This window comes from Haematobia irritans, chromosome 2, assembly GCF_050003625.1.
Source record: "Haematobia irritans isolate KBUSLIRL chromosome 2, ASM5000362v1, whole genome shotgun sequence".
Classification (NCBI taxonomy): Eukaryota; Metazoa; Arthropoda; class Insecta; order Diptera; family Muscidae; genus Haematobia; species Haematobia irritans.
Window position 1 is genome coordinate 9,742,108 of NC_134398.1, and position 22,061 is coordinate 9,764,168.

Genomic DNA, 22,061 nt, shown 5'->3' on the forward strand with positions numbered 1-22,061 from the left:
ACATTATATATGTGAGAAGTATACTTTGTAACGGTACATCATTCGAATTCAATGGCAACGTTTCAAAGCTCTTCTTCTCATAACAACAAAACAAAAGCTTACACTCAACTACCATATTGGACAATGTAGCGTGTATCAATACAAAGTTTGTCCCCTCAACGCTCTTTCCTCACTTTACCCAAATATGCTGCACAGCGCTCTAATCGAATCGAATACCAATTATTATACGAAGTTCTAAAGCTACAAACATTCATGCATACATCATAACTTTTTTCCAGTATTGTTTAGAACAATTCTTCGTGTTTATTTTTTAGAACACATACGATGATGATGACGATGGCGACGACGACGTCGTCGGGAGGCGAGAAATACACACTCCCCCTTGGGTTGCTAAAATACAACGCATACATAGAGCATAGTGTGTGATATGAATTGATTCGTTCGGAGGAGGCAAGGCGAAACAAAAAAACTTCTCTTTCAGTTGCAGTAAAGACACTATCATTGGCGTTTCAACTCTGGACGACATACGGTAGAAATTTTGAATACGGATTAATACCAATATAATATTCCAAGAGAATTATAGAACTGGCAAAGAAAGAAAAGAAAAAAGTGAAAAAAATGTATAGTGAAATAGATATGGAGTGAACATTTTTATAAAAACTTTTTGCTTTTGTTAAAATAAATCCCCAAACAGAAGGAATAGAAGGATAACATCAGGACTTTCAAGCTCTGTGAAAAAATCTTCTGAGGAAGAATTTTTTCTTCCTCAGCTGAAACAAGTGAATGAGAAAAATGAATAGAAGAAATATCCTTGTAACACTTATATACATACTAAAAATTTCCATCAAAAAAAAAAAATTGAAGAGTCATTTTTGGACAGCTCAATAAGAGCTTGAATCTAGTTTGAAAACTATTTAAAGAAAAAAACGGAAATCGTATACTAAGCCTATACCCATGGACTTAAAATCTATTGTGTAACACTATTTCGCCTTAGGTTACATTTCAAAGGCAAAAAAACAACCATAAAAAAAATCGATAAATAATTTATTACTTCTTTAAAGGCACTAAATGAAACTAGAGACATCTTAATATTCGTCTATTTTTTCCATTGTGCCGCCAATCAAATCAATAAAAAAAAAAACTGAATATTACTCAAACCATTTTAGTGATACAGAGTGATTTTGTAACACATTTTTTCCATTCGCTTTATGATAGAATTTTTTCCAATTGTTCTTTTTTGCCCTCAAACGCTTTTTGTATGTAACAATAATGATGGTCTCCTCTCTTCTCACAGCACCCAGCTCTCTTGTTCTCTTTGATTCCTGTCATTTGTGTTTCTGTGCGTATGTCAGTCGGTATCTCTTTAATTCACATATTTTCTTGTGTGTATGTGTACAAGGACTTTTTCAGATGTTACGTTTTTCTGACTTAATCATCAAGTAAAAAGTTATAGCTATTTCTTATTACTTAATTCACAAAAAAAAACAAATTATAGAAAAAGTGTCGAAAAATTATTAAGAAAAGGAACCAATCCATATATATATATCCCACTTACTCCCATAGTGGTATATTAAAGGCTCTCCCCAGCATAAGTAAATCCTATAGCTTAAAATTTAATACCATTTTATAAAAGCAAAACCTCTTCCTCATACTCTCTTCTATACATGTGAATGTGTGTGTGTGTGTGAGTGTTTTGTCAATCGTATACCGCGTATTATGAGCGTTAAATTTACTCTTTTTGCGCATGGCTATAATTTCAACATCACCATATTGTTGTCGTCGAAGTCGTTAACGTCTTCGTTGTGTTTGTACCTTGAGTAGTAGAGCAACCTTTTGACGTCGCCACATTGTCGCCTTCGTCGAGAAAAAAGAGGATAACGGAGTAAAGTGGAGTATTGTATAAATCAAGGGTGGTGGGAGGATATTTGACAGTGTGTTTGTGTGTGCGTTTTTTTTTTCAAGTTTTGTCTATATGGCTATGAAGTTTTTCGCTTAGGCCAATTGGGAGAACACAAAACAGAATCTGATACACATATGGAGAATAAACTAAAGAGCATAAATATGGAGTGTCTCCAAAAATTACTGCTGTTACAATATGTGTCAGTAGGATAAATTCGATTACAACACTCTTTGCTGTGTTTAAGTTTTTGTTGTTGTCGTTGTTTTTGTTACTAGAATGTGGGTCTTATAATTCTGCATATAGATGGATGGTATTTCTTTGGTTCTTTGTATTAGTGGTCTTCATGTAAAACGAAGGCAATTACAATAAAGATTTAGTTTTTTCTCTTTGCTTGAAGTTATTTATTTCTTTTGCTTTATTTGGCCCCATGTTTTTAGGTTATTTCTTTGTATTGTCATCGATAACAAAACTAAATATTACTATCGATAATTATTGTAAATACAATAGACAGCGATGGTCACCGTATTTATATAACTTCAAGCTTTGTAGATACTTTTTATGGATTCTTTAAAAAAAAAGGAAAATATAAAAAAATTTAAATTCAAGAAAAAATAAAAAATTATAATAAAATTACATGGAATTTTAAATGTCATCTACAAAGAACTTCAAAATTATTCGTTGAAAGTAGATATTTTCTAAAATAGAGTATACCACCTTACAAGGAAATATTTATTGCTCTCTCACAAAAAAATCAATTAATTAATTTCATCTAATTTTAATTTCTATTAGATACATCATAAATTTGATTAAATTATTTAATTAACTTTTGGATTGATTACAAAATTAATAGTTTTTAAATTAATATGGTTTTCAGTTTGACAAAAAAATCCTACATATTTTTCTGTGTAGAAATTTGTAATACAATATGTCCTGCAAAAATAATTCACTTATATTTTCACTAAAAAAAATAAAGCCAGCCATTTTTTTATTCAAATAATTGAAATTTTATTAAAGATTGTAACATTAATATAACTCAAGGATATTTTAAAAAAAGAACTCTGTTTTATATATTTCAAAAAAAGGGACATGTGTTATTTACAGAAGTTTATGCTATAACTAAACTTCAACCTCTACACTGAAAAAATTATAGACTTAGTAACAAATATTAGGTAAACTATCATTTTTTTTGGGAGCCACCGTGGTTCAATGGTTAGCATGCCCGCCTTGCATACACAAGGTCGTGGGTTCGATACCTGCTTCGATCGAATACCAAAAAGTTTTTCAACGGTGGATTATCCCACCTCAGTAATGGTGGTTACATTTCTGAGGGTTTCAAAGCTTCTCTAAGTGGTTTCACTGCAATGTGGAACGCCGTTCGGACTCGGCTATAAAAAGGAGGTCCCTTGTCATTAAGCTTAACATGGAATCGGGCAGCACTCAGTGATAAGAGAGAAGTTCACCAATGTGGTATCACAATAGACTGAATAGTCTAAGTGAGCCTGATACATCGGGCTGCCACCTAACCTAAACTATCAATTTAAGATATCCGTCTTTGAAATTTGTGTTCTTTCATTAATGTTTTAGGGCACAGAAAAAAAAATAAACTGTTCTATGGCAAAACTGAATTACCTCATGCGAAAATTGAACTGAATTATACTCCACTTTTTGAGACTTCCACAATGTAATAAATCATTGTAATTGAAAACAAGTAAAACATAATGACCTATTATAATTTTTAACTACAATTTACTAAATTACATTCTCTCATTGAAGAAAAAATTAAGTAAAAGTAAAGCAAAAAATCATTGGCGCCATATCATGACCATTTTAAGGAGTTCATTCTTATTATTTTTGGGAATCGTACGAATTTTCATCTGCTTTAGGTCACATTGAACGCTAAGCTAATACAACTTCAGAGCCATTGTTGGTATAAAAAAAAATTCGAAAAAAAGTATAAAAATACTCGTAATCAATTTGACAACACACAGAAATTTAAAAATACAATTCTTAAATTAGGTCAAAATTTATTTTTTTGGAGAAATTTGTTGAGTTATATAATCTATAATATTTTATCAATAGTTTTTTTTTTCAGCGTATATACAAACCAACTTGGCTATTATTGTTTTTCCTCAAAAGGGATATATGACAATCAAAAGATGTAGCCGGATGAAAAATTGACAACAATTTTGATTTGTATCCGCTTACATATATCATCATCATTTATTACGGAAAATATCACATCAACTAGTGGAACTATGACAGAGAGAGAGAGAGAGAGGAAACAATTTAAACTAGACTACAAATATTTCAGTTCATTACATTTTATATTCAAATAATAATGTTTGGAGCAATTCTAAAAGCGGGGAATTTAGTTAAGCGGGGAATTTAGTTAAGACACAAGTCTCCTCTAAATTTCAGTTTTAAATACTTTTTTCTTTCCATTTTTATACCCTCCACCATAGGATGGGGGTATATTAACTTTGTCATTCCGTTTGTAACACATCGAAATGTTGCTCTAAGTCCCCAAAAAGTACATATATTCTGGGTCGTGGTGAAATTCTGAGTCGATCTGAGCATATCCGTCCGTCCGTCCGTCTGTTGAAATCACGCTAACTTCCGAACGAAACAAGCTATCGACTTGAAACTTGACACAAGTAGTTGTTATTGATGTAGGTCGAATGGTATTGAAAATGGGCCATATCGGTCCATTTTTACGTATAGCCCCCATATAAACGGACCCCCAAATTTGGCTTGCGATTGCTCTAAGAGAAGCAAATTTCATCCGATCCGGCTGAAATTTGGTACATGGTGTTAGTATATGGTCTCTGACAACCATGCAAAAATTGGTCCACATCGGTACATAATTATATATGGCCCCCATATAAGCCGATCCCCAGATTTGACCTCCGGAGCCTTTTAGAGAAGCAAATTTCATCCGATCCGGCTGAAATTTGGTACATGGTGTTAGTATATGGTCTCTGACAACCATGCAAAAATTGGTCCATATCGGTCCATAATTATATATAGCCCCCATATGAGCCGATCCCCAGATTTGACCTCCGGAGCCTCTTAGAGGAGCAAAATTCATCCGGTCCGGTTGAAATTTGGAACGTGGCGTTAGTATATTGTCTCTAACAAACACGCAAGAATTGGTCCATATCGGTCCATAATTATATATAGCCCCCATATAAACCGTTCCCCAGATTTGATCTCCGGACCCTCTTAGAGGAGCAAAATTCATTCGATCCGGTTGAAATTTGCAACGTGGTGTTAGTATAAGGCCGCTAATAACCATGCCAAAATTGGTCCATATCGGTCTATAGTTATATATAGGCGATCCCCAATCTCACCAAAATTGGTCCTTATCGGTTCATAATCATGGTTGCACTCGAGCCAAAAATAATCTACCAAAATTTTATTTTTATAGAAAACATTGTCAAAATGTTATTCCTATAGAAAATTTTGTCAAAATTTTATTTCTATAGAAAATTTTGTCAAAATGTTATTCCTATAGAAAATTTTGTCAAAATTTTATTTCTATAGAAAATTTTGTCGAAATTTTATTTCTATAGAAAATTTTGTCAAAATTTTATTTCTATAGAAAATTTTTTTCAAATTTTACTTCTATAGAAAGTGTTGTCAAAATTTTATTTCTATAGAAACTTTAAACTTAATTATATACGTATTTAATCGGCCTTTTTTAGTTTAATATATACAACGTATGGGCTATGTGGTATATATTACGGTGTTAGGAAGTTTTAAGATACCTTGCCATCGACAAGTGTTACCGCAACTCAAGTAATTCGATTGTGGATGACAGTCTTCAGTACAAGTTTCTACGCAATCCATGGTGGAGGGTACATAATGTATTTGCTAATTTAAAAATATTAGGCGACAAATCAGTGATGCCAATTTTGCATGAATCCAAAAATTTGACCTTCACTTAAGCAAAGACAATAAACTTTAGTAAGATAGGAAATTGGCTTGCGTCATATGTTGCATTTACCATGTTAGTTCCATAACAGGTTGGCTGATAAGTCCCCGGTCTAACAAAGAAAAACACATTTTTTTTGTCAAAATTCGTTTTTATTATTCAACATAGTTCCCTTCAAGAGCGATACAACGATTATAACGACCTTCAAATTTTTTGATACCTTTTTGATAGTACTCCTTCGGTTTTGCCTCAAAGTAGGCCTCAGTTTCGGCGATCACCTCTTCATTGCAGCCAAATTTTTTCCCTGCGAGCATCCTTTTGAGGTTTGAGAACAAGAAAAAGTCGCTGGGGGCCAGATCTGGAGAATACGGTGGGTGGGGAAGCAATTCGAAGCCCAATTCATGAATTTTTGCCATCATTCTCAATGACTTGTGGCACGGTGCGTTGTCTTGGTGGAACAACACTTTTTTCTTCTTCATATGGGGCCGTTTTGTCGCGATTTCGACCTTCAAACGCTCCAATAATGCCATATAATAGTCACTGTTGATGGTTTTTCCCTTCTCAAGATAGTACTTTGCCAGCGTACTTTTGAATCTTTCCACGCGTCGGAGACAGTTCACCGGTCGCTGTCCACTCAGCCGACTGTTGATTGGTCTCAAGAGTATAGTGATGGATCCATGGTTCATCCATTGCCACATATCGACGGAAAAACTTGGGTGTATTACGAGTTAACAGCTGCAAATACCGCTCAGAATTATCAACACGTTGTTGTTTTTGGTCAAATGTGAGCTCGCGCGACACCCATTTTGCACAGAGCTTCCGCATATCCAAATTCCGCATATCCAAATTCCGCAAATCCAAAAAATGATGAATGATATGACCAACACGTTCCTTTGATATCTTTAAGGCCTCTGCTATCCCGATCAACTTCATTTTACGGTCATTCAAAAACATTTTGTGGATTTGTTTGATGTTTTCGTCGGTAACCACCTCGTTCGGGCGTTCACTGCGTTCACCGTCCTCCGTGCTCATTTCACCACGCTTGAATTTTGCATACCATTCAATTATTGTTGATTTCCCTGGGGCAGAGTCCGGAAACTCATTATCAAGCCAAGTTTTTGCTTCCGTCGTATTTTTTCCCTTCAGAAAACAGTATTTTATCAAAACACGAAATTCCTTTTTTCCCATTTTTTTCACAATAACAAAAGTTGATTCACAAAAGACGCTCTATCTCACAAACTAATTGAGTTACAGACGTCAAATTTTGACACGAATCGTTTGAAGGTTGGTACTGTATAAAAATAATATGCATTTAATACTAGCGACGCCATCTATGTGTCAGACCGGGGACTTATCATCAACCTGTTAGCTTTAAATCTAGCAGGAATCAATAAAATTAAATAAAATGCCAGTCTTAATTCCAAAAAAAAAAAATTAACCAAAGACGCTAAAACCTCAAAATAAGTCTTAGCCTATATTTGAAGCGTTTTTATCTTAAATCTAAATATTTAATATTTCAAGTAATTTTTAGGACAATTTCTTTAAATCAAAAATGTGTTTCTTTATTTTAAGGAAAATCTGCCTTAGCTCAAAGACATACGACTTTAATGGAGGGACGCAAATTTCCAAAATTTATGTCCTAAATTTAATAAAAAAAAATTGAAGCATAGATTATAAACATTATTTCAATAAAAATTTCATTATTTTAAAGATATTTGTCTTTAATAATTTGTAAATTGCATATCTTAAACACGTAAATATTTTTTTTTCAATGTATATGTATCTGATGAAATCATACTTCACACTTGCCACTCCTATGTTCAGCAGCGGATGGCACAGAATAGTTATCACTTCCTGTGCCGATTATACACTGAAAAAATATTAAAGATTATGCAACCTAAATTTTGGGACACGTAATTTACACAATATAAAGGACTGAATAGTCTAAGTGAGCCTGAATCTTAATCGGGCTGCCACTTTAACCTAAGGACTAATTTTTAATTAAAATAATTGAAAAAAAAATAATTTAAAAAAAATCATAATACTCTTTTGGATGCTCTTCCTTTAGCTCTAATAAGCCCTACCGCATTGATGTTAATAAAAAAATTTAATTACTTGTTTCCAAAAAAAGTATCATCAAGAAAGTTCATTATCTTTGTTTTAAAAACAATTTTCTTCAAAATTAGGACACGAATTTTTGAAATTTGCGTTTCTCTCTTTTCCTTACAGTAAAGAAAAAAATTTTTATTTCAAGAAATAATCTTAAATTCACTAAGATATTGATATTGAAGATAAAGAAAGCTTTAAAAATAGCCTAATTCTTATGGTGGGGAGTTTGCATCTTTGGTTTAATGTTTTTTTTTTATAATTTGGTTGTTTTAAACTGACATTTATTTCTACATGAATACTTTTGTTGATATATTGCAAAGATGCAGGTTCTTTAAAATACAGAAATTTTTCAGGAAGCCATCCTGCTTTAAATTAAAAAAAAAAAAACTTTAAGTCAGGTATCCTCAAAATACCATAATCGAAGTTATACATACGAGCTTCTATTCGGCCTTAATTAGCGCCATTTTTGCTTCTAAATATTCATGTCATATAAAATATACAAATTCTCTATATTTTTGTAGCCTAGTGATTCATAATTTGGAGGCTCCACAAATACAAAACCACACACACCCTCTAATCGTATAGATATTTGCTTTACAAAAAAAAAAAACGTATTGACAATTATAATCTTTACGTGCTATAGCGTTATAGCAACCAACAGTTAAAAATGGAATAGAAAAAACCAATCGTGTATAGGTCTTGAATTAAGCAAACACGTATCAAAAAGTTCTATATGTCATCATTGCACTCCCTATATTTAAATCCTTTGAAATGTCTACTTAATTTCTAGCAATAGGTTCTCTCTGGTCTGGTCTGGTTTGGTCTTACCATTACTTTCTCGCATTATGATGATTATCTTTGGCTCTTTTTTTCTCATTTTATCTCTTCTATATTATCTCTGTAAAACATTTTAATACATATATATATGAGTGAATACTACTCTAAATACTTTCAAGCTCCATTACTGTTACATTCACACTATGGAAATACTGTTAATAGCCCTCACTCTCAAATTATCTCTTTCGCTCTCGCTCTTATATTTCTCATAATCTCTTGTTGCTGTTTACATATACAAAAAGGGGAAATCTGTTATACTCTTAAACCGAATATTATTCATTCGCCACAGTAGTTGTCTAGAGCTTTCATCAGAGAGGATTTTTTTTATTTTATGCTGTGCTTTAGTACACTGCGACAGTTACCAGAGACTTATCACAGAGACTAGCTGAGAACAAGGAATAGCTGTGTGAGACATAACAGTATAATCGGTCGGTCGGTCGGACGTTCGGTATTTCAAAGCGGAATCGAAGAAGAGAACGCCGTCGTATACTTGACTGGAAAAAAAAAACTTTTTTCTTTTTGGTTTGTGTGCTCGGTTACATAACACCGAACTAACGTTGGGACAGCAGTAAAAAAGTAACTTTTAAATGAAAAAAATTAAAAATAAAAATAAATCTTAGGAAGTTTATTAAAAAAAAAACTGTGATTAATAAACCAATAAACAAGAAATTGCTTTCAAAGGAAAAAAAAGGAAACCCCATAAAAGTGTCCTTGTGTATAATAAAATGTGTTAAAGATTTTTTTTTGCAAAAAAAAACATTAAAAAATTGAGTGAAAATGAAACGATTAAACACCAAGCCTATTTCACCAAAAAAAAATATTAACATAATAATAGGAAACAATATATAATTATTCTTTTATGAACTTTGTGAAAAAAAAAATCCAACCAGATGTTCTAATAAAAACGTATATTGGCCGTATAACTCCCACTTTCCTTAATACAATGCCCACTCCCAACTTGTCATCCCGTTCCCTATAAAATATTTTTTCTCTTTATCTCATGTTTCCAAAAACATTTTTTTTCTTCTTTCTATATCTCTATCCCAATAGGTGTCATCATTAAACTCAACCAAAAATTAAGAAAAAATTGACGAAAAAGTGCAAAGAGAGAAATCATTTCAACTTTTCACCTAACGACGACATACACTCAAAAAAAAAAAAAACAAAAAACAACAACCCAAGTAAAATTCCCCAAAATACAACAAAAAACAATTCAGTCAATATGTTTTTGCAATACAGTTGATTATGATATTTAAAAAGACATTGCAACTACAACCGCAACAATATTATTATTCAATAATTAATTGTTATACGAATATTTAAGGATATATAAGCAACTATAAAAACTAAATAAAACAAAAACAAAAAAATAATACCTTCCAACAAAAACCAAAAATCTAAAATTGCGTATAAGGATCATTAACTAACCTAACTTTACGCATCTAATAACCTACCCACAACAACAACCACAACAACAAAACACACACACACAACCGCAAAAATGGCCGATAAAAAGATTGCTGAACAATATTATGCGCCACCTCCCAAAATGGGCAAATGGGAAGGCTTCAAGAAATTTCTGTGGAACAGTGACACTAGCCAATGTCTGGGACGAACAGGTGGAAGTTGGGGTAAGTAGACAAAAATAAAATAAAATAAATTATATACATATAAAAAATTATATATATGAATATATACTTTATGTTTTATATAATCATCAAAGGTTGAGTTTATAGTTTTTGAAAAGTAATAATATGCAAATTATTATAATGAAGGCAGATAATTTATTTAAAATAGAATCTTATTAGGGCGTTTTCGATTCGCAAAAAATATGTTGCCTTGGTGTTACACTACTTTTTCCCTAATTGACATTTCGCCCAAATGATAATGTAAAGTTATTGATAATTTATAATATTGTGAGGTATAAAGGATCCAAAATCTATGACAGTGTTCTTGATATGTTGCAATCAATTTCGAGAATGTTGCACCTTTTTCCCAATCGAAATCGCCATTAAAAAAAATTTTATTAATGGTTAACATGTCCTTGTTATTGCCATGAAATGAATTCGATCTCCTATATAATGGAGGTAACCATTATTAAACGCAAGCAACTAATAAGCTACTGCCAGTTTTAAGTCGTTCCTCTATTTCAATTTTTAATACTTTTTTAAATATAATCACCCCCAAAATTATGCAATACTTTTTTGGTTCGTTTTACGAATATTTAAGAATTAAAACTGAAGGAAATTTTTCTTTAAAATAATTTGTATAATTTTCAGGTAGTTTTGTAACTCCCAACTAAAAGGAGATTACTTAAGTAATTAATATAAAAATTATAGCAACACTACACCCAACATCTAAAAGTCCATTTGAAATTTTCTTCATATATAAAAAATATGTTAGTACTTTTCCCATATGATGAAACTTGTAATATCTCCTTACTGGCGATACAAGGGATATATGAATCTTAATTTTTATAAAAAAAAAACGTTAAAAAAATAATTCCTGAAATAAATTATTCCTAAATAAATTAGTAGAATGAAAACCGTGTATATAAAATAATTTCACTCAGAACAAAAATAAGGTATCTGGCTATACATTACGATTAGGTATATTAACATGCCGTTATTTTGGGCCCACTTAAACTAGTCAGTCCATTATGTTACCAAAAGTGGTGAAGTTCTTCCTAATCAATGAGTGTTTCCCGATTCTATTTTTTTGTATTTGGATTCTTTATTGGCCATATAGTACAAAAAGCGTTAATATCATCTTCCCGAGTGTTAATATAAATTATACGAATATTTAAAAACTAAAACCGAAAGAAGTTACGGAAATTCTTTAAAATACAATAAAATTATCTGAAATATATAATGATGTAAAAAAAATATTTTAGAACTTTCATATGTAGAACTATGTAATATTACCAACGGCAGTTACATATATAAAAGCTTTTCCAAGTGGCGTATGATTAATACCAATAAGTTATCCCTAAATGTATGCAACCCATTTGGAACTAAAAAAAATGTAAACAGTTAATTTGAAATTCTTTCGTTTTTATTAAAAATAATGAGATTTTACAAATAATTTTTTAAAATCTCTATAGCGCTATAAGATCTTGAAGACACACAAAAATATGAACTATTTTGTGTGTACTTTGAATTTAGTAAAATTTTTAGTTCATGTCATTGAAGTAAGCAAAAAATAATTAAATTAAGAAAAACTAAATTTCCTTTCTCTTTTTTTCTGAGGGAAAGGGTAATAGGTTTTGCAATAAAATGTGTACTGAAATTGAAAATAAACATTTAAAGATGAATTGATTTAAACAATGATTTAAATATTCCTATAGAAAATTTTGCCAAAATTTTATTCCTATAGAAAATTTTGTCAAATTTTATTTGTATAGAAAATTTTGTCAAAATTTTATTTCAATAGAACATTTTGTCACAATTTTGTTCCTATAGAAAATTTTGTCAAATTTTATTTGTATAGAAAATGTTGTCAAAATTTTATTTTTATAGAAAATTTTCTAAAAATTTTATTTCTCTAGAAAGTGTAGTCAAAATTTTATTTCTCTAGAAAAATTTAACAAAATTTTATTTCTCCAGGAAATTTTGTCAACATTTTTTTCTATAGAAAATTTTGTCAAAATTTTATTTCTCTAGAAAATTTAGTCAAAATTTTATTTCTCCTGAAAATATATCCAAAATTTTATTTCTCGAGAAAATTTTGCCAAAATTGTATTTCTATAGACAATTTTGCCAACATTTTATTTCTATAGAAAATTTTGCCAAAATTTTATTTCTATAGAAAATTTTGCCAAATTTTTATTTCTATAGAAAATTTTATTTCTTTAGGAAATTTTGTCAAAATTTTATTTCTATAGAAAATTTTATTTCTATAGAAAATTTTGTCGAAATTTTATTTCTATCGAAAATTTTGTCAAAATTTCTATATTTCTATAGAAAAATTTGTCAAAATTTTATTTTTATAGAAATTTTCTCAAAATTGTATTTCTCTAGAAAATGTAGTTAAAATTTTATTTCTCAAAAAAATTTAACAAAATTTTATTTCTCCAGAAAATTTTGTCAAAATTTTATTTCTCCAGGAAATTTTGTCTACATTTTTTTTCTATAGAAAATTTTGTCAAAATTTTATTTCTCTAGAAAATTTAGTCAAAATTTTATTTCTCCTGAAAATATAACCAAACTTTTATTTCTCTACAAAATTTTGCCAAATTTTTTTTTTATAGAAAATTTTGCCAAAATTTTATTTCTTTAGGAAATTTTGTCAAAATTTCTATATTTCTATAGAAAATGTTGTCAAAAATTTTATTTCTCTAGAAAAATTTAACAAAATTTTATCTCTCTAGAAAATTTCTCCAGGCAATTTTGTCAACCTTTTTTTCTATAGAAAATTTTGTCAAAATTTTATTTCTCTAGAAAATTTTGTCAAAATTTTATTTCTCTAGAAAATTTTGTAAAAATTTTATTTCTCCAGAAAATTTTGTCAACATTTTATTTCTATAGAAAATTTTGTCAAAATTTTCTTTCTATAGAAAATTTTGCCAAAATTTTATTTCTTTGGGAAATTTTTTCAAAATTTCTATATTTCTATAGAAAATGTTGTCAAAATAGAAAATTTTGTCAAAATTTTATTTTTATAAAAAAATTTTGTCAAAATTTTATTTTTGTAGAACATTTTCTCAAGAATTTATTTCTATAGAAAATTTTGTCAAAATTGTATGTCTATAGAAAATGTTCTCAAAATTGTATATCTATAGAAAATTTTGTCGAAATTTTATTTCTATCGAAAATTTTGTAAAAATTTTATTTCTATAGAAAATTTTGTCAAAATTTTATTTCTATAGAAAATTTGGCCAAATTTTATTTCTATAGAAAATTTTGTGAAAATTTTATTTCTATAGAAAATTTTGTCAAAATTTATTTCTATAGAAAATTTTGTCAAAATTTTATTTCTGTAGAAAATTTTGTAATAATTTCGGATAAAAGGAGAGAATTTACTCACCATTGACATTGACAACACGAAAATTAAAAATAGAAATAGAATATATAGAAAACTTTGTCGTAATTTTATTTCTATAGAAAATTTTGTCGAAATTTTATTTCTATAGAAAATTTTGTCGAAATTTTATTTCTACAGAAAATTTTGTCAAAATTTTATTTCTATAGAAAATTTTGTCAAAATTTTATTTCTAAAGAAAATTTTGTAAAAATTTTATTTCTATAGAAAATTTTGTCAAAATTTTATTTCTATAGAATTTTTTTTTCAAAATTTCGGGTAAACGCGAAGAATTTACTCACTATTGACATTGACAACACGAAAATTAAACATTTTAAATATACTCGTAATATTGTTTGTCCAATACTCACAGGTTTCTTTATATAACTGTACCCAGTGTTACCGTTGGATTACTTTCTTAAGCAATGACTTCTTTGCTCCATCTCTTCTTTTTTTATTTTTGTGCCCCCTTTTTTGCAATGTTGTTACACTATTCATTCATTTGTAGATTCATTCATCGGAATATTCATTTGTAGATTTTGATGGGAAGTACCGGCAAGATCGATACATAAGCATATATTCCAATATACGTGGGCAATTGCTCGATAAAAATAAGAAAGCTAGTGTAAGTTCTACAAAGGTGTCAGAGATGCCATCTTGGAAATTAGCTCAGGGACACGAGTGCAGTCTAAAATTAGGCAAAGAAAATGTGGGTGTATATTTTTCCGTGCAAAAAGTTTAGAGTTCCATGACTATGTGTTCGAAAAAAAAACTCAAAACAAAGATTTCGCAGCGATTCCCCGCAAACCTTTTTTACATGGAGTATAATAATTCTTCGTAGGAAAATGTGATCTTAGCAGTAGGCTTAAAATATAAAATAATATATATAAAACTTGTACATTGGTACTTAGAAGCTACAGAAAAATTCTATGAAAATTCATGGGAAATTTTTGTGTGAAAACTTTTGACAGCTATTTCAATTTCTTTTTTATTACTTCAAACTTACTTATTATTGATTAAATACATTCTTAGAAATTAACTTGTAACCACAATTATTGTTATCATCCATTACAATATTGATATTCATTTTCAATTGAATTTTGTAATTTTTTCGAAATATATAATTGCATGCCAATAAAAACAAGAATCTTAGGTTCAAGTATATAAGTATAGTTTGCTAACACGTGAATTAGGGATTTTCCTACTTTTTGTGCTCGTGATTACCCATCACAAGTATTTGATTAATTAATCCATTTCTTATTAATCTCCTTTTTTCCAGACTGAACATCTCATTTAATTTATGCATTTACATTCAGTTAATAAATAACAAAAACAAAAACGATACACAATTGAATATTGCTTCCCAGAACTATTAGAAATTCTATTCCAGTAAGCGGGCTGACTAGCTGGCTATCTGGCTTGGCAATAGATTATATTGTAAACACGTTTCTATTGACTACCCAAACACCTTTTATTGCAATGTAATTGCAATATCGTATGTTTATTGTCAATTTCTGTTTTTAATTGCAGAATTTTCAATATATATACATACAAAGAAACAAGAAAAAAAATCCTCTCAAGGGGAAAATTATAGACAATTGTAATTCTCTTTCGTTAAGAGTATTTTCTTTCGAAGAGAATAACCTCGAATTTATAAAATGCAATAATTGCCTATAGACTTTGTTTTGTATTTGTTTTCTAAAAATAAAAACAATAAGGAAAAGTAATTTTTAAAATAAATCGGCCCTATCGGTTCACTTTTACGTATAGCTAACAACCATGCACAAATTGGTCCATATCGGTTCATAATTATATATAGCCCCCATATAAAACCGATCCCCATATTTGACCTCCGGAGCCTCTTGAAGGAGCAAAATTCATCGGATCCGGTTTAAATTTGGTACATTCCGCTAGTGTATGGCCGATAACAACCATGCCAAATTTGGTCCGTATCGATCTATAGTTATATATAGCCCCCAAAGAAACCGATCCCCAATCACAGAAAAATCACGATTGCCACTCGAGCCAAAAATAATCTACCAAAATTGTATCGCCATAGAAAATGTTGTCAAAATTTTATATTTCTATAGAAAATTTTGTCAAAATTTTATTTCTATAGAAAATTTTGTCACAATGTTATTTCTATAGAAAAATTTGTCAAAATTTTATTTCTATAGAAAATTTTGTCGAAATTTTATTTCTATAGAAAATTTTGCCGAAATTTTATTCATATTGAAAATTTTGTCAAAATTTTATTTCTATAGAAAATTTTGTCAAAATTTTAGTTCTATAGAAAATTTTGTTAAAATTTTATTTCTATAAAAATTTTGTCAAAATTTTATTTCTATAGAAAATTTTGTTAACATTTTATTCCTATAGAAAATTTTGTCAAAATTTTATTTCTATAGAAGATTTTGTTAAAATTTTATTTCTATAGAACATTTTGTTAAAATTTTATTTCTATAGAAAATTTTGTCAAAATTATATGTCTTTACGAAATTTTGTCAAAATTTTATTTCTATAGAAAATTTTGTCAAAATTTTATTTCTATAGAAGATTTTGTTAAAATTTTATTTCTATAGAAAATTTTGTTAAAATTTTATTTCTGTAGAAAATTTTGTTAAAATTTTATTTCTATAGAAAATTTTGTCAGAATTTTATTTCTTTAGAAAATTTTGTCAGAATTTTATTTCTTTAGAAAATTTTGTCAGAATTTTATTTCTATAGAACATTTTGTCAAAATTTTATTGCTATAGAAAATTTTGTCAACATTTTATTTCTATAGAAATTTTTTTCAAAATTTTATTTCTATAGAAAATTTTGTTAAATTTTGTCAAAATTTTATGTCTTTACGAAATTTTATCAAAATTTTATTTCTATAAAAAATTTTGTCAGAATTTTATTTCTGTAGAAAATTTTCTCAAAATGTTATTTGTATAGAAAATATTTGAAGCATTTCATAGTTGAAGAGGAATATTGTGCAAAATTTTCCAAAACATCAAGAATTCTACCAATTAGTAAAAAATCTGTCATTTTTGGTAGACTCGTGTTCATAATTGTATATAGCCCCCATATAAAGCGACCCCCATATTTCAATTCTGGCTCTATAATTACCTCGTAATTATTTCTTCCCTATATATTTCTTCCCTATATATACTAAATATATACGTACAGTATGTCAAGAAAGTCTTTTGACATTGCCAAATATTTCAAATTCTAGAAATAATTGAAATATTAAATATTTTATTAAATTTTTAATTCTGTGTACGTATGTATACTTTGCAAAATACATAATAAAATATTTTTTTTTAAATTTCATTATATTTAATTTTGGAACAAAACATAATTTTTATCCCATTGTCAAAACACTTTCTTGACAAACTGTATTTAATCGACCTTTCTTATGTCTACTATATATACCGCATGGGTTAACTTACAATTTAGAAAATGATGTTAAGAACTTTTAAGATGCCTTGCCATCGGCCGCAACCCAAGTAATTTAATTGTGGATGACCGTCTTTAGAAGTTTCTACGCAATCCGTGATGGAGGGTACATAAGATTCGGTCTGGCCGTATATACTTGTTTTAAACTCAATTAAGACTTTAATTGGAAAATTGTTCGTGAAATTTTTTTCTGTGTATTTAAATTCGATTAGTCGAATTTAAAGATTACAGAATCTCGACTATATCTTTTCGCCTTCTGTTAGAAAAAAAAGCAAACAATGTTGCCCAAAAAAAAATAAAAACGTGCCTCGGACAGTAATTCCCATTTTCCGTTTTTTTTTTTCATTTGACCATTTACGATGAGGCCAACTTGTACTATAAATCATATTGATTAGTAATTTATAGTTAGTCATTAAATTATCGATATTTAAATGAGAAGGCACGTTTCCTATGGTCATACCCCCATAGACTTAACATTAAAATCCATTGCGAGTAGTAGGAGGAGGGAAAATGTAGACAGCAAATGCACAAAATTTTGGCCTCATAGTTCATCATCATAAAAACCTAGGGAAGTAGCAAACTAATATCTCATTCAATTGCGTGAGTATACTAACAAAACAAAATGTTTACTTTTGTTCCAAAACAAAATGTCTATGTAAATAAATATGACGAAATATGAAATAGCGAGTCTCCCCCCATAAAGAAGGAAACTTTATATTTATAAGCCACCCTAATATAGCCAACCAAAAACGATATGAACCAAGTAGATGGGATCTTTCCATTCTTATTTGTTTCCGTCTATATGCATATCATCAATCTTTACTGCTTTATTTCTTCAATGTTTTCAAAGCAAATGACAGTATTTTATTTTTACTCACAAACGAAGTTATTAGATTTTTTTTATTTTATTATTATTATGGCTGTAGAAAAGGCAACCCCAGTTAACAACAAAAAACCAGGCCCTTTCTATTCCTCCCTTACCCGAAATCATTAAGTATTGTCATTACAATCTCTCCCCCTCCAGAACAGTAGTAGACATTCATAGAAACTAAAAACAATACATATTGAACAATCTATATACATATATATATTTTTCGTTTTGAAAAAAATGTGTTAAACACACTTCTGATTACACTTGAACACGATATGTTCATTAAACTGCTACTATTAGTCATAGGAAATGTTTGATTTCCTCAGGGATGGGGGCCTAAAGTTTGAGGTAATTTTTCTGGCGCCACAAGAAGGACTTATTGGAAATGCTGACCTTTGTGTCATATACCAAACATGCACAGGAAAAAATCATCTATATTTTTAAAATTGGAAAAATCTTAATTTGAAGTCAGGGTTGCCATTTTGGTACGATCGGACCAAAATTGGTCCAAAAAAAATTTAATTTTTAAATTTGGTCCGATGGTCGGACCAAATGGAATTTGATTGATTTTGGTCTATTTTCGTCAAAGGGATAACATTTTCAAAATTGTCTATAGAAATAAAATTTTAACAAAATTTTATGTAGAAATAAAATTTTGCCAAAATTTTGTACGGAAATAAACTTTAAAACATAATTTTGTATAGATACAAAATTATGCAAAAATCTATATATATAAAATTCAATCTATGTTTGTTTATTTGTTTGTTTGTTTGAATGTTCCGAGTTGGCTCCGAAACGGCTGAACCGATTTACTTGAAACTTTCAGAGATCGAAGGTACCTCATTTTTTGACACCTGGTCGCGTAGGGGGACCTCCCCTTTGTCGGACTTTTTGAAAATTGGACCAAAGTTGACCGATTTGGTTGAAATTTTCGTTAAAGATTGGGGTTGGCATCTTGACAAAGATCCGCTACTTTTTATTTCGATATTTGGTGGTGGAGGGGGGCCTCCCCTTTGTTCGACTTTTTTTAAAGTACAGTGAAAAAACTAAAATTCTCTAAATTATCTGAGATTTACAGAGAACATGTGGTGAGGTTATGGAATTAATATGGATGGGGAGGGGGACATCTCCCTTGCCCGACTTTTTGAAACTTGGAACAAAATTATGCGATTTGAATGTTGGGGTTGGCATGTAGACAAAAATCCGCTACATTATTTTTCGATATTTGGTCGGGGAGGGGGACCACCCCTTTGCCCGATTTTTTTTTTTGAAAGTTCAAACAAAACTAAACTCCCCCGACTGAAATTTTACGGAAAAAATGGGTTATGCAATTCATATCAGGTTCCTGATTTTTTAATAAAAATAAAAGGGCATAGGGAGACATCCGTTTCTCTTAAGTACATACAGAGAAACAATTAAACTTTACCGAGTTACTTGAAATTTACAGAGGACTGGGGAGAGATCGTAACCTCCGTCAACCGTAATAGTTGATACCTGATTTTGTGATATTTGGACGGAAGAGAGGCCGCCCCTTTAGGCTTATAATTTGCTTGACATTTTCTGGGACATTTACAAAAGATACGCTTTTCGACATTTGGTCGGGGAGGAGGTCCTCCTCTAAAACTGCAAAAAAAATTAGTTTTATTGAAATTTACAAAAGCAGTGGGGGAAGGTTATGAACGAAGAGGCAACCTTCCTTGCCCCACACTTGAAGGAAAGTTTCAATAATTTTCAGGGAAGGTTAGGGGTGCTATTCACTACGGTGTTTGTCGATATTGTATCGGGGAATTGACGTCCCTTTAAAACAATAGAGCAAAATTTAAACATCGCCGATCTACTTGAAATTTACAGGGAACGTGGGAGGAGGTGATCAAATTTATACATGACTTTTAAATTAGTATATGATTTTTCGATATCTGGTTGGGGGGTTGGGGAAAATTGAAATAAACTTTGTCGATTTACTTCGATAGAATTTATAGGGACCATTGAGTAGTTGCGAAATTAATATAGGATACGTGATAGTCCGATATCAGGTCGGAGTGGAGCGAAGGTGGGGAGAGGGTTCCCTTTTGTCCGTTTTTTTGTTTTCTTAAATTGAAAGTAGAGGGTTGTCCGTAAATGGGAACTCGGTACATAATTTTATGATTTTTGCACAGGCTTCTGCCAGACTTCTTTTTAGTAAAGAACTAAAAATTTAATTGATGTTGATTGCAAAACTTAATTAATATTTTGAATTAAAAATGTATTAATTAATTAATTGATTTAATTACAAATTTAATTGATGTTGATTGCAAAACTTAATTATTTTTTTGAATTAAAAGCGTAACTATTTTCAGTTACTTTCTAATCTAACTTTTGTTTTTAGTTTGATTAAATTGATTGTTTTTATTTAAAAATTAAAAAATTGTCATCTCGTTTTTAAACTGACTTAGTCTTCCAAGTTTGACAAAAAAGTTAATTGTATCAATTAAATTTTTAATTAAAAATATTAAAATTTTCAATCATTGGCTTTATTAACTTAATGCTTCTATCTTGATTAAAAAGTTAATTGTATCAATTAATTTATTAATTGAAAATTTTTTCAACTTCAATCAACTTTTTAATTGGAAATATTTTGGTGATATTTTTTTCTGTGTGATATTATACGTATCGTGATTAAAGGAATTTCAATAAAAATTTAATTTTTTAAAGTCAATTAATTTATTAATTGACTTTCAATTAATTTTTTAATTGATACTATAATTTCTGTGATTAAAGACATTTCAATTAACAGTTAATTGGATCAATTAATTTCGCAAAATATTTTTTTATGTGTACAACATTTCCAGGTTGAATTTTGATGTAGTTGCCTTTTCTCAATTCACAATAATAGCTTATTGTGAATATCTCAGACAATAAGATGAAACTGAAGGATAAAAAATTACGAATTTCACTGCCTATTATCCTTTAGTACTGGTTACAAGATTTATAGTTTAAATTTTATATATAGTTACGTTTTTTTTTTCAATTCACAATAGCCATTAGTGTAAATAAAAATATTGAATTTTTAAAAATGTTCAATAAAAATTTTATTGATGAATTAAAATAAAAATCAATCGCAAATTTTTTTTTTAAATGATATTGGGAACTGATGCTATAATTTCTGTGATTGACGAAATTTCAGTTATATTTGGATCAAATAATATTTTTTCTGTGTATGATTTTATTTAAACAGCCCATTGTCAGTGTTGCACATGTTTGTTCTTTATGTAGTGGATTAATTTTGTATTTTATTATAGTGCTATACAAAATTATTTGTTAAGTTCATATGTTATTGTGAATGTTTTCAAACAGCTGACTATCGAGTTACCATATTTTTATTCTTGCCCTGGATAAATCGGTTTTGTGTGAGAAATTTTAAAAGTTAGTCAAGATTATAATTGCTTGAACTACTAGACTAGCTATTGTCAAATTAAAATTATCCTTTAGTGTACTTTATGGTGAATTATCAACAAAATAAACTGAAATCTATATCATCTAACATGTATCCAAGTGCTTTTTTATTACACTTTTCTATTGAAAATTCCAAATTCTGTGAACTAATCAGCATGTAGTTAAATTTGAGGAGTTTATGTGATAAACTAGTAGTTATTTGTTTCAAACTTTCCTATGCAATTATTTTGTTTTTCATAGGAAAAATTTAGTTTCATAACAGCAATTTAGAATTTATTTAAAGTGCACAACTAAGTTGTACAGGTTGAAAAACTTCAAATTATTAGATTGAAATTATTATAATTAATACTTTTCTTTTTTAATATGAAAATATTATCTAGTAGTTGAACAAAATTAATACTATAACCAAATATATATATAAACATTTTTTTAAATATGCATCATATTCTGTCACTATAGCCACGTGGCCATCTCATTTATCAACTGTCAAGTTCGAAAGCCTACACTGTCAATTG

At 29.3% G+C, this 22,061-nt stretch overlaps 1 protein-coding gene across 5 annotated transcripts in view; it reads left to right on the forward strand.

Annotated features, from left to right (window-relative positions):
• Window positions 1-384: 384 nt before the first annotated feature.
• Window positions 385-22,061, forward strand: part of nrv3 (sodium/potassium-transporting ATPase subunit nervana 3) — an 87,524-nt gene continuing 65,847 nt past the window's right edge. For 2 of the 5 annotated variants that reach the window (XM_075293288.1, XM_075293292.1), the window contains exons 1-2: window positions 385-529; window positions 9,831-10,411. In XM_075293288.1, coding sequence (XP_075149403.1) covers window positions 10,282-10,411 — 130 coding nt within the window. In that variant the 5' untranslated portion in view covers window positions 385-529; window positions 9,831-10,281. Of the gene's footprint in view, window positions 621-9,179; window positions 9,357-9,830; window positions 10,412-22,061 lie in introns of those variants that run through there. The other 3 variants (XM_075293289.1, XM_075293291.1, XM_075293290.1) reach the window with 3 other exon arrangements.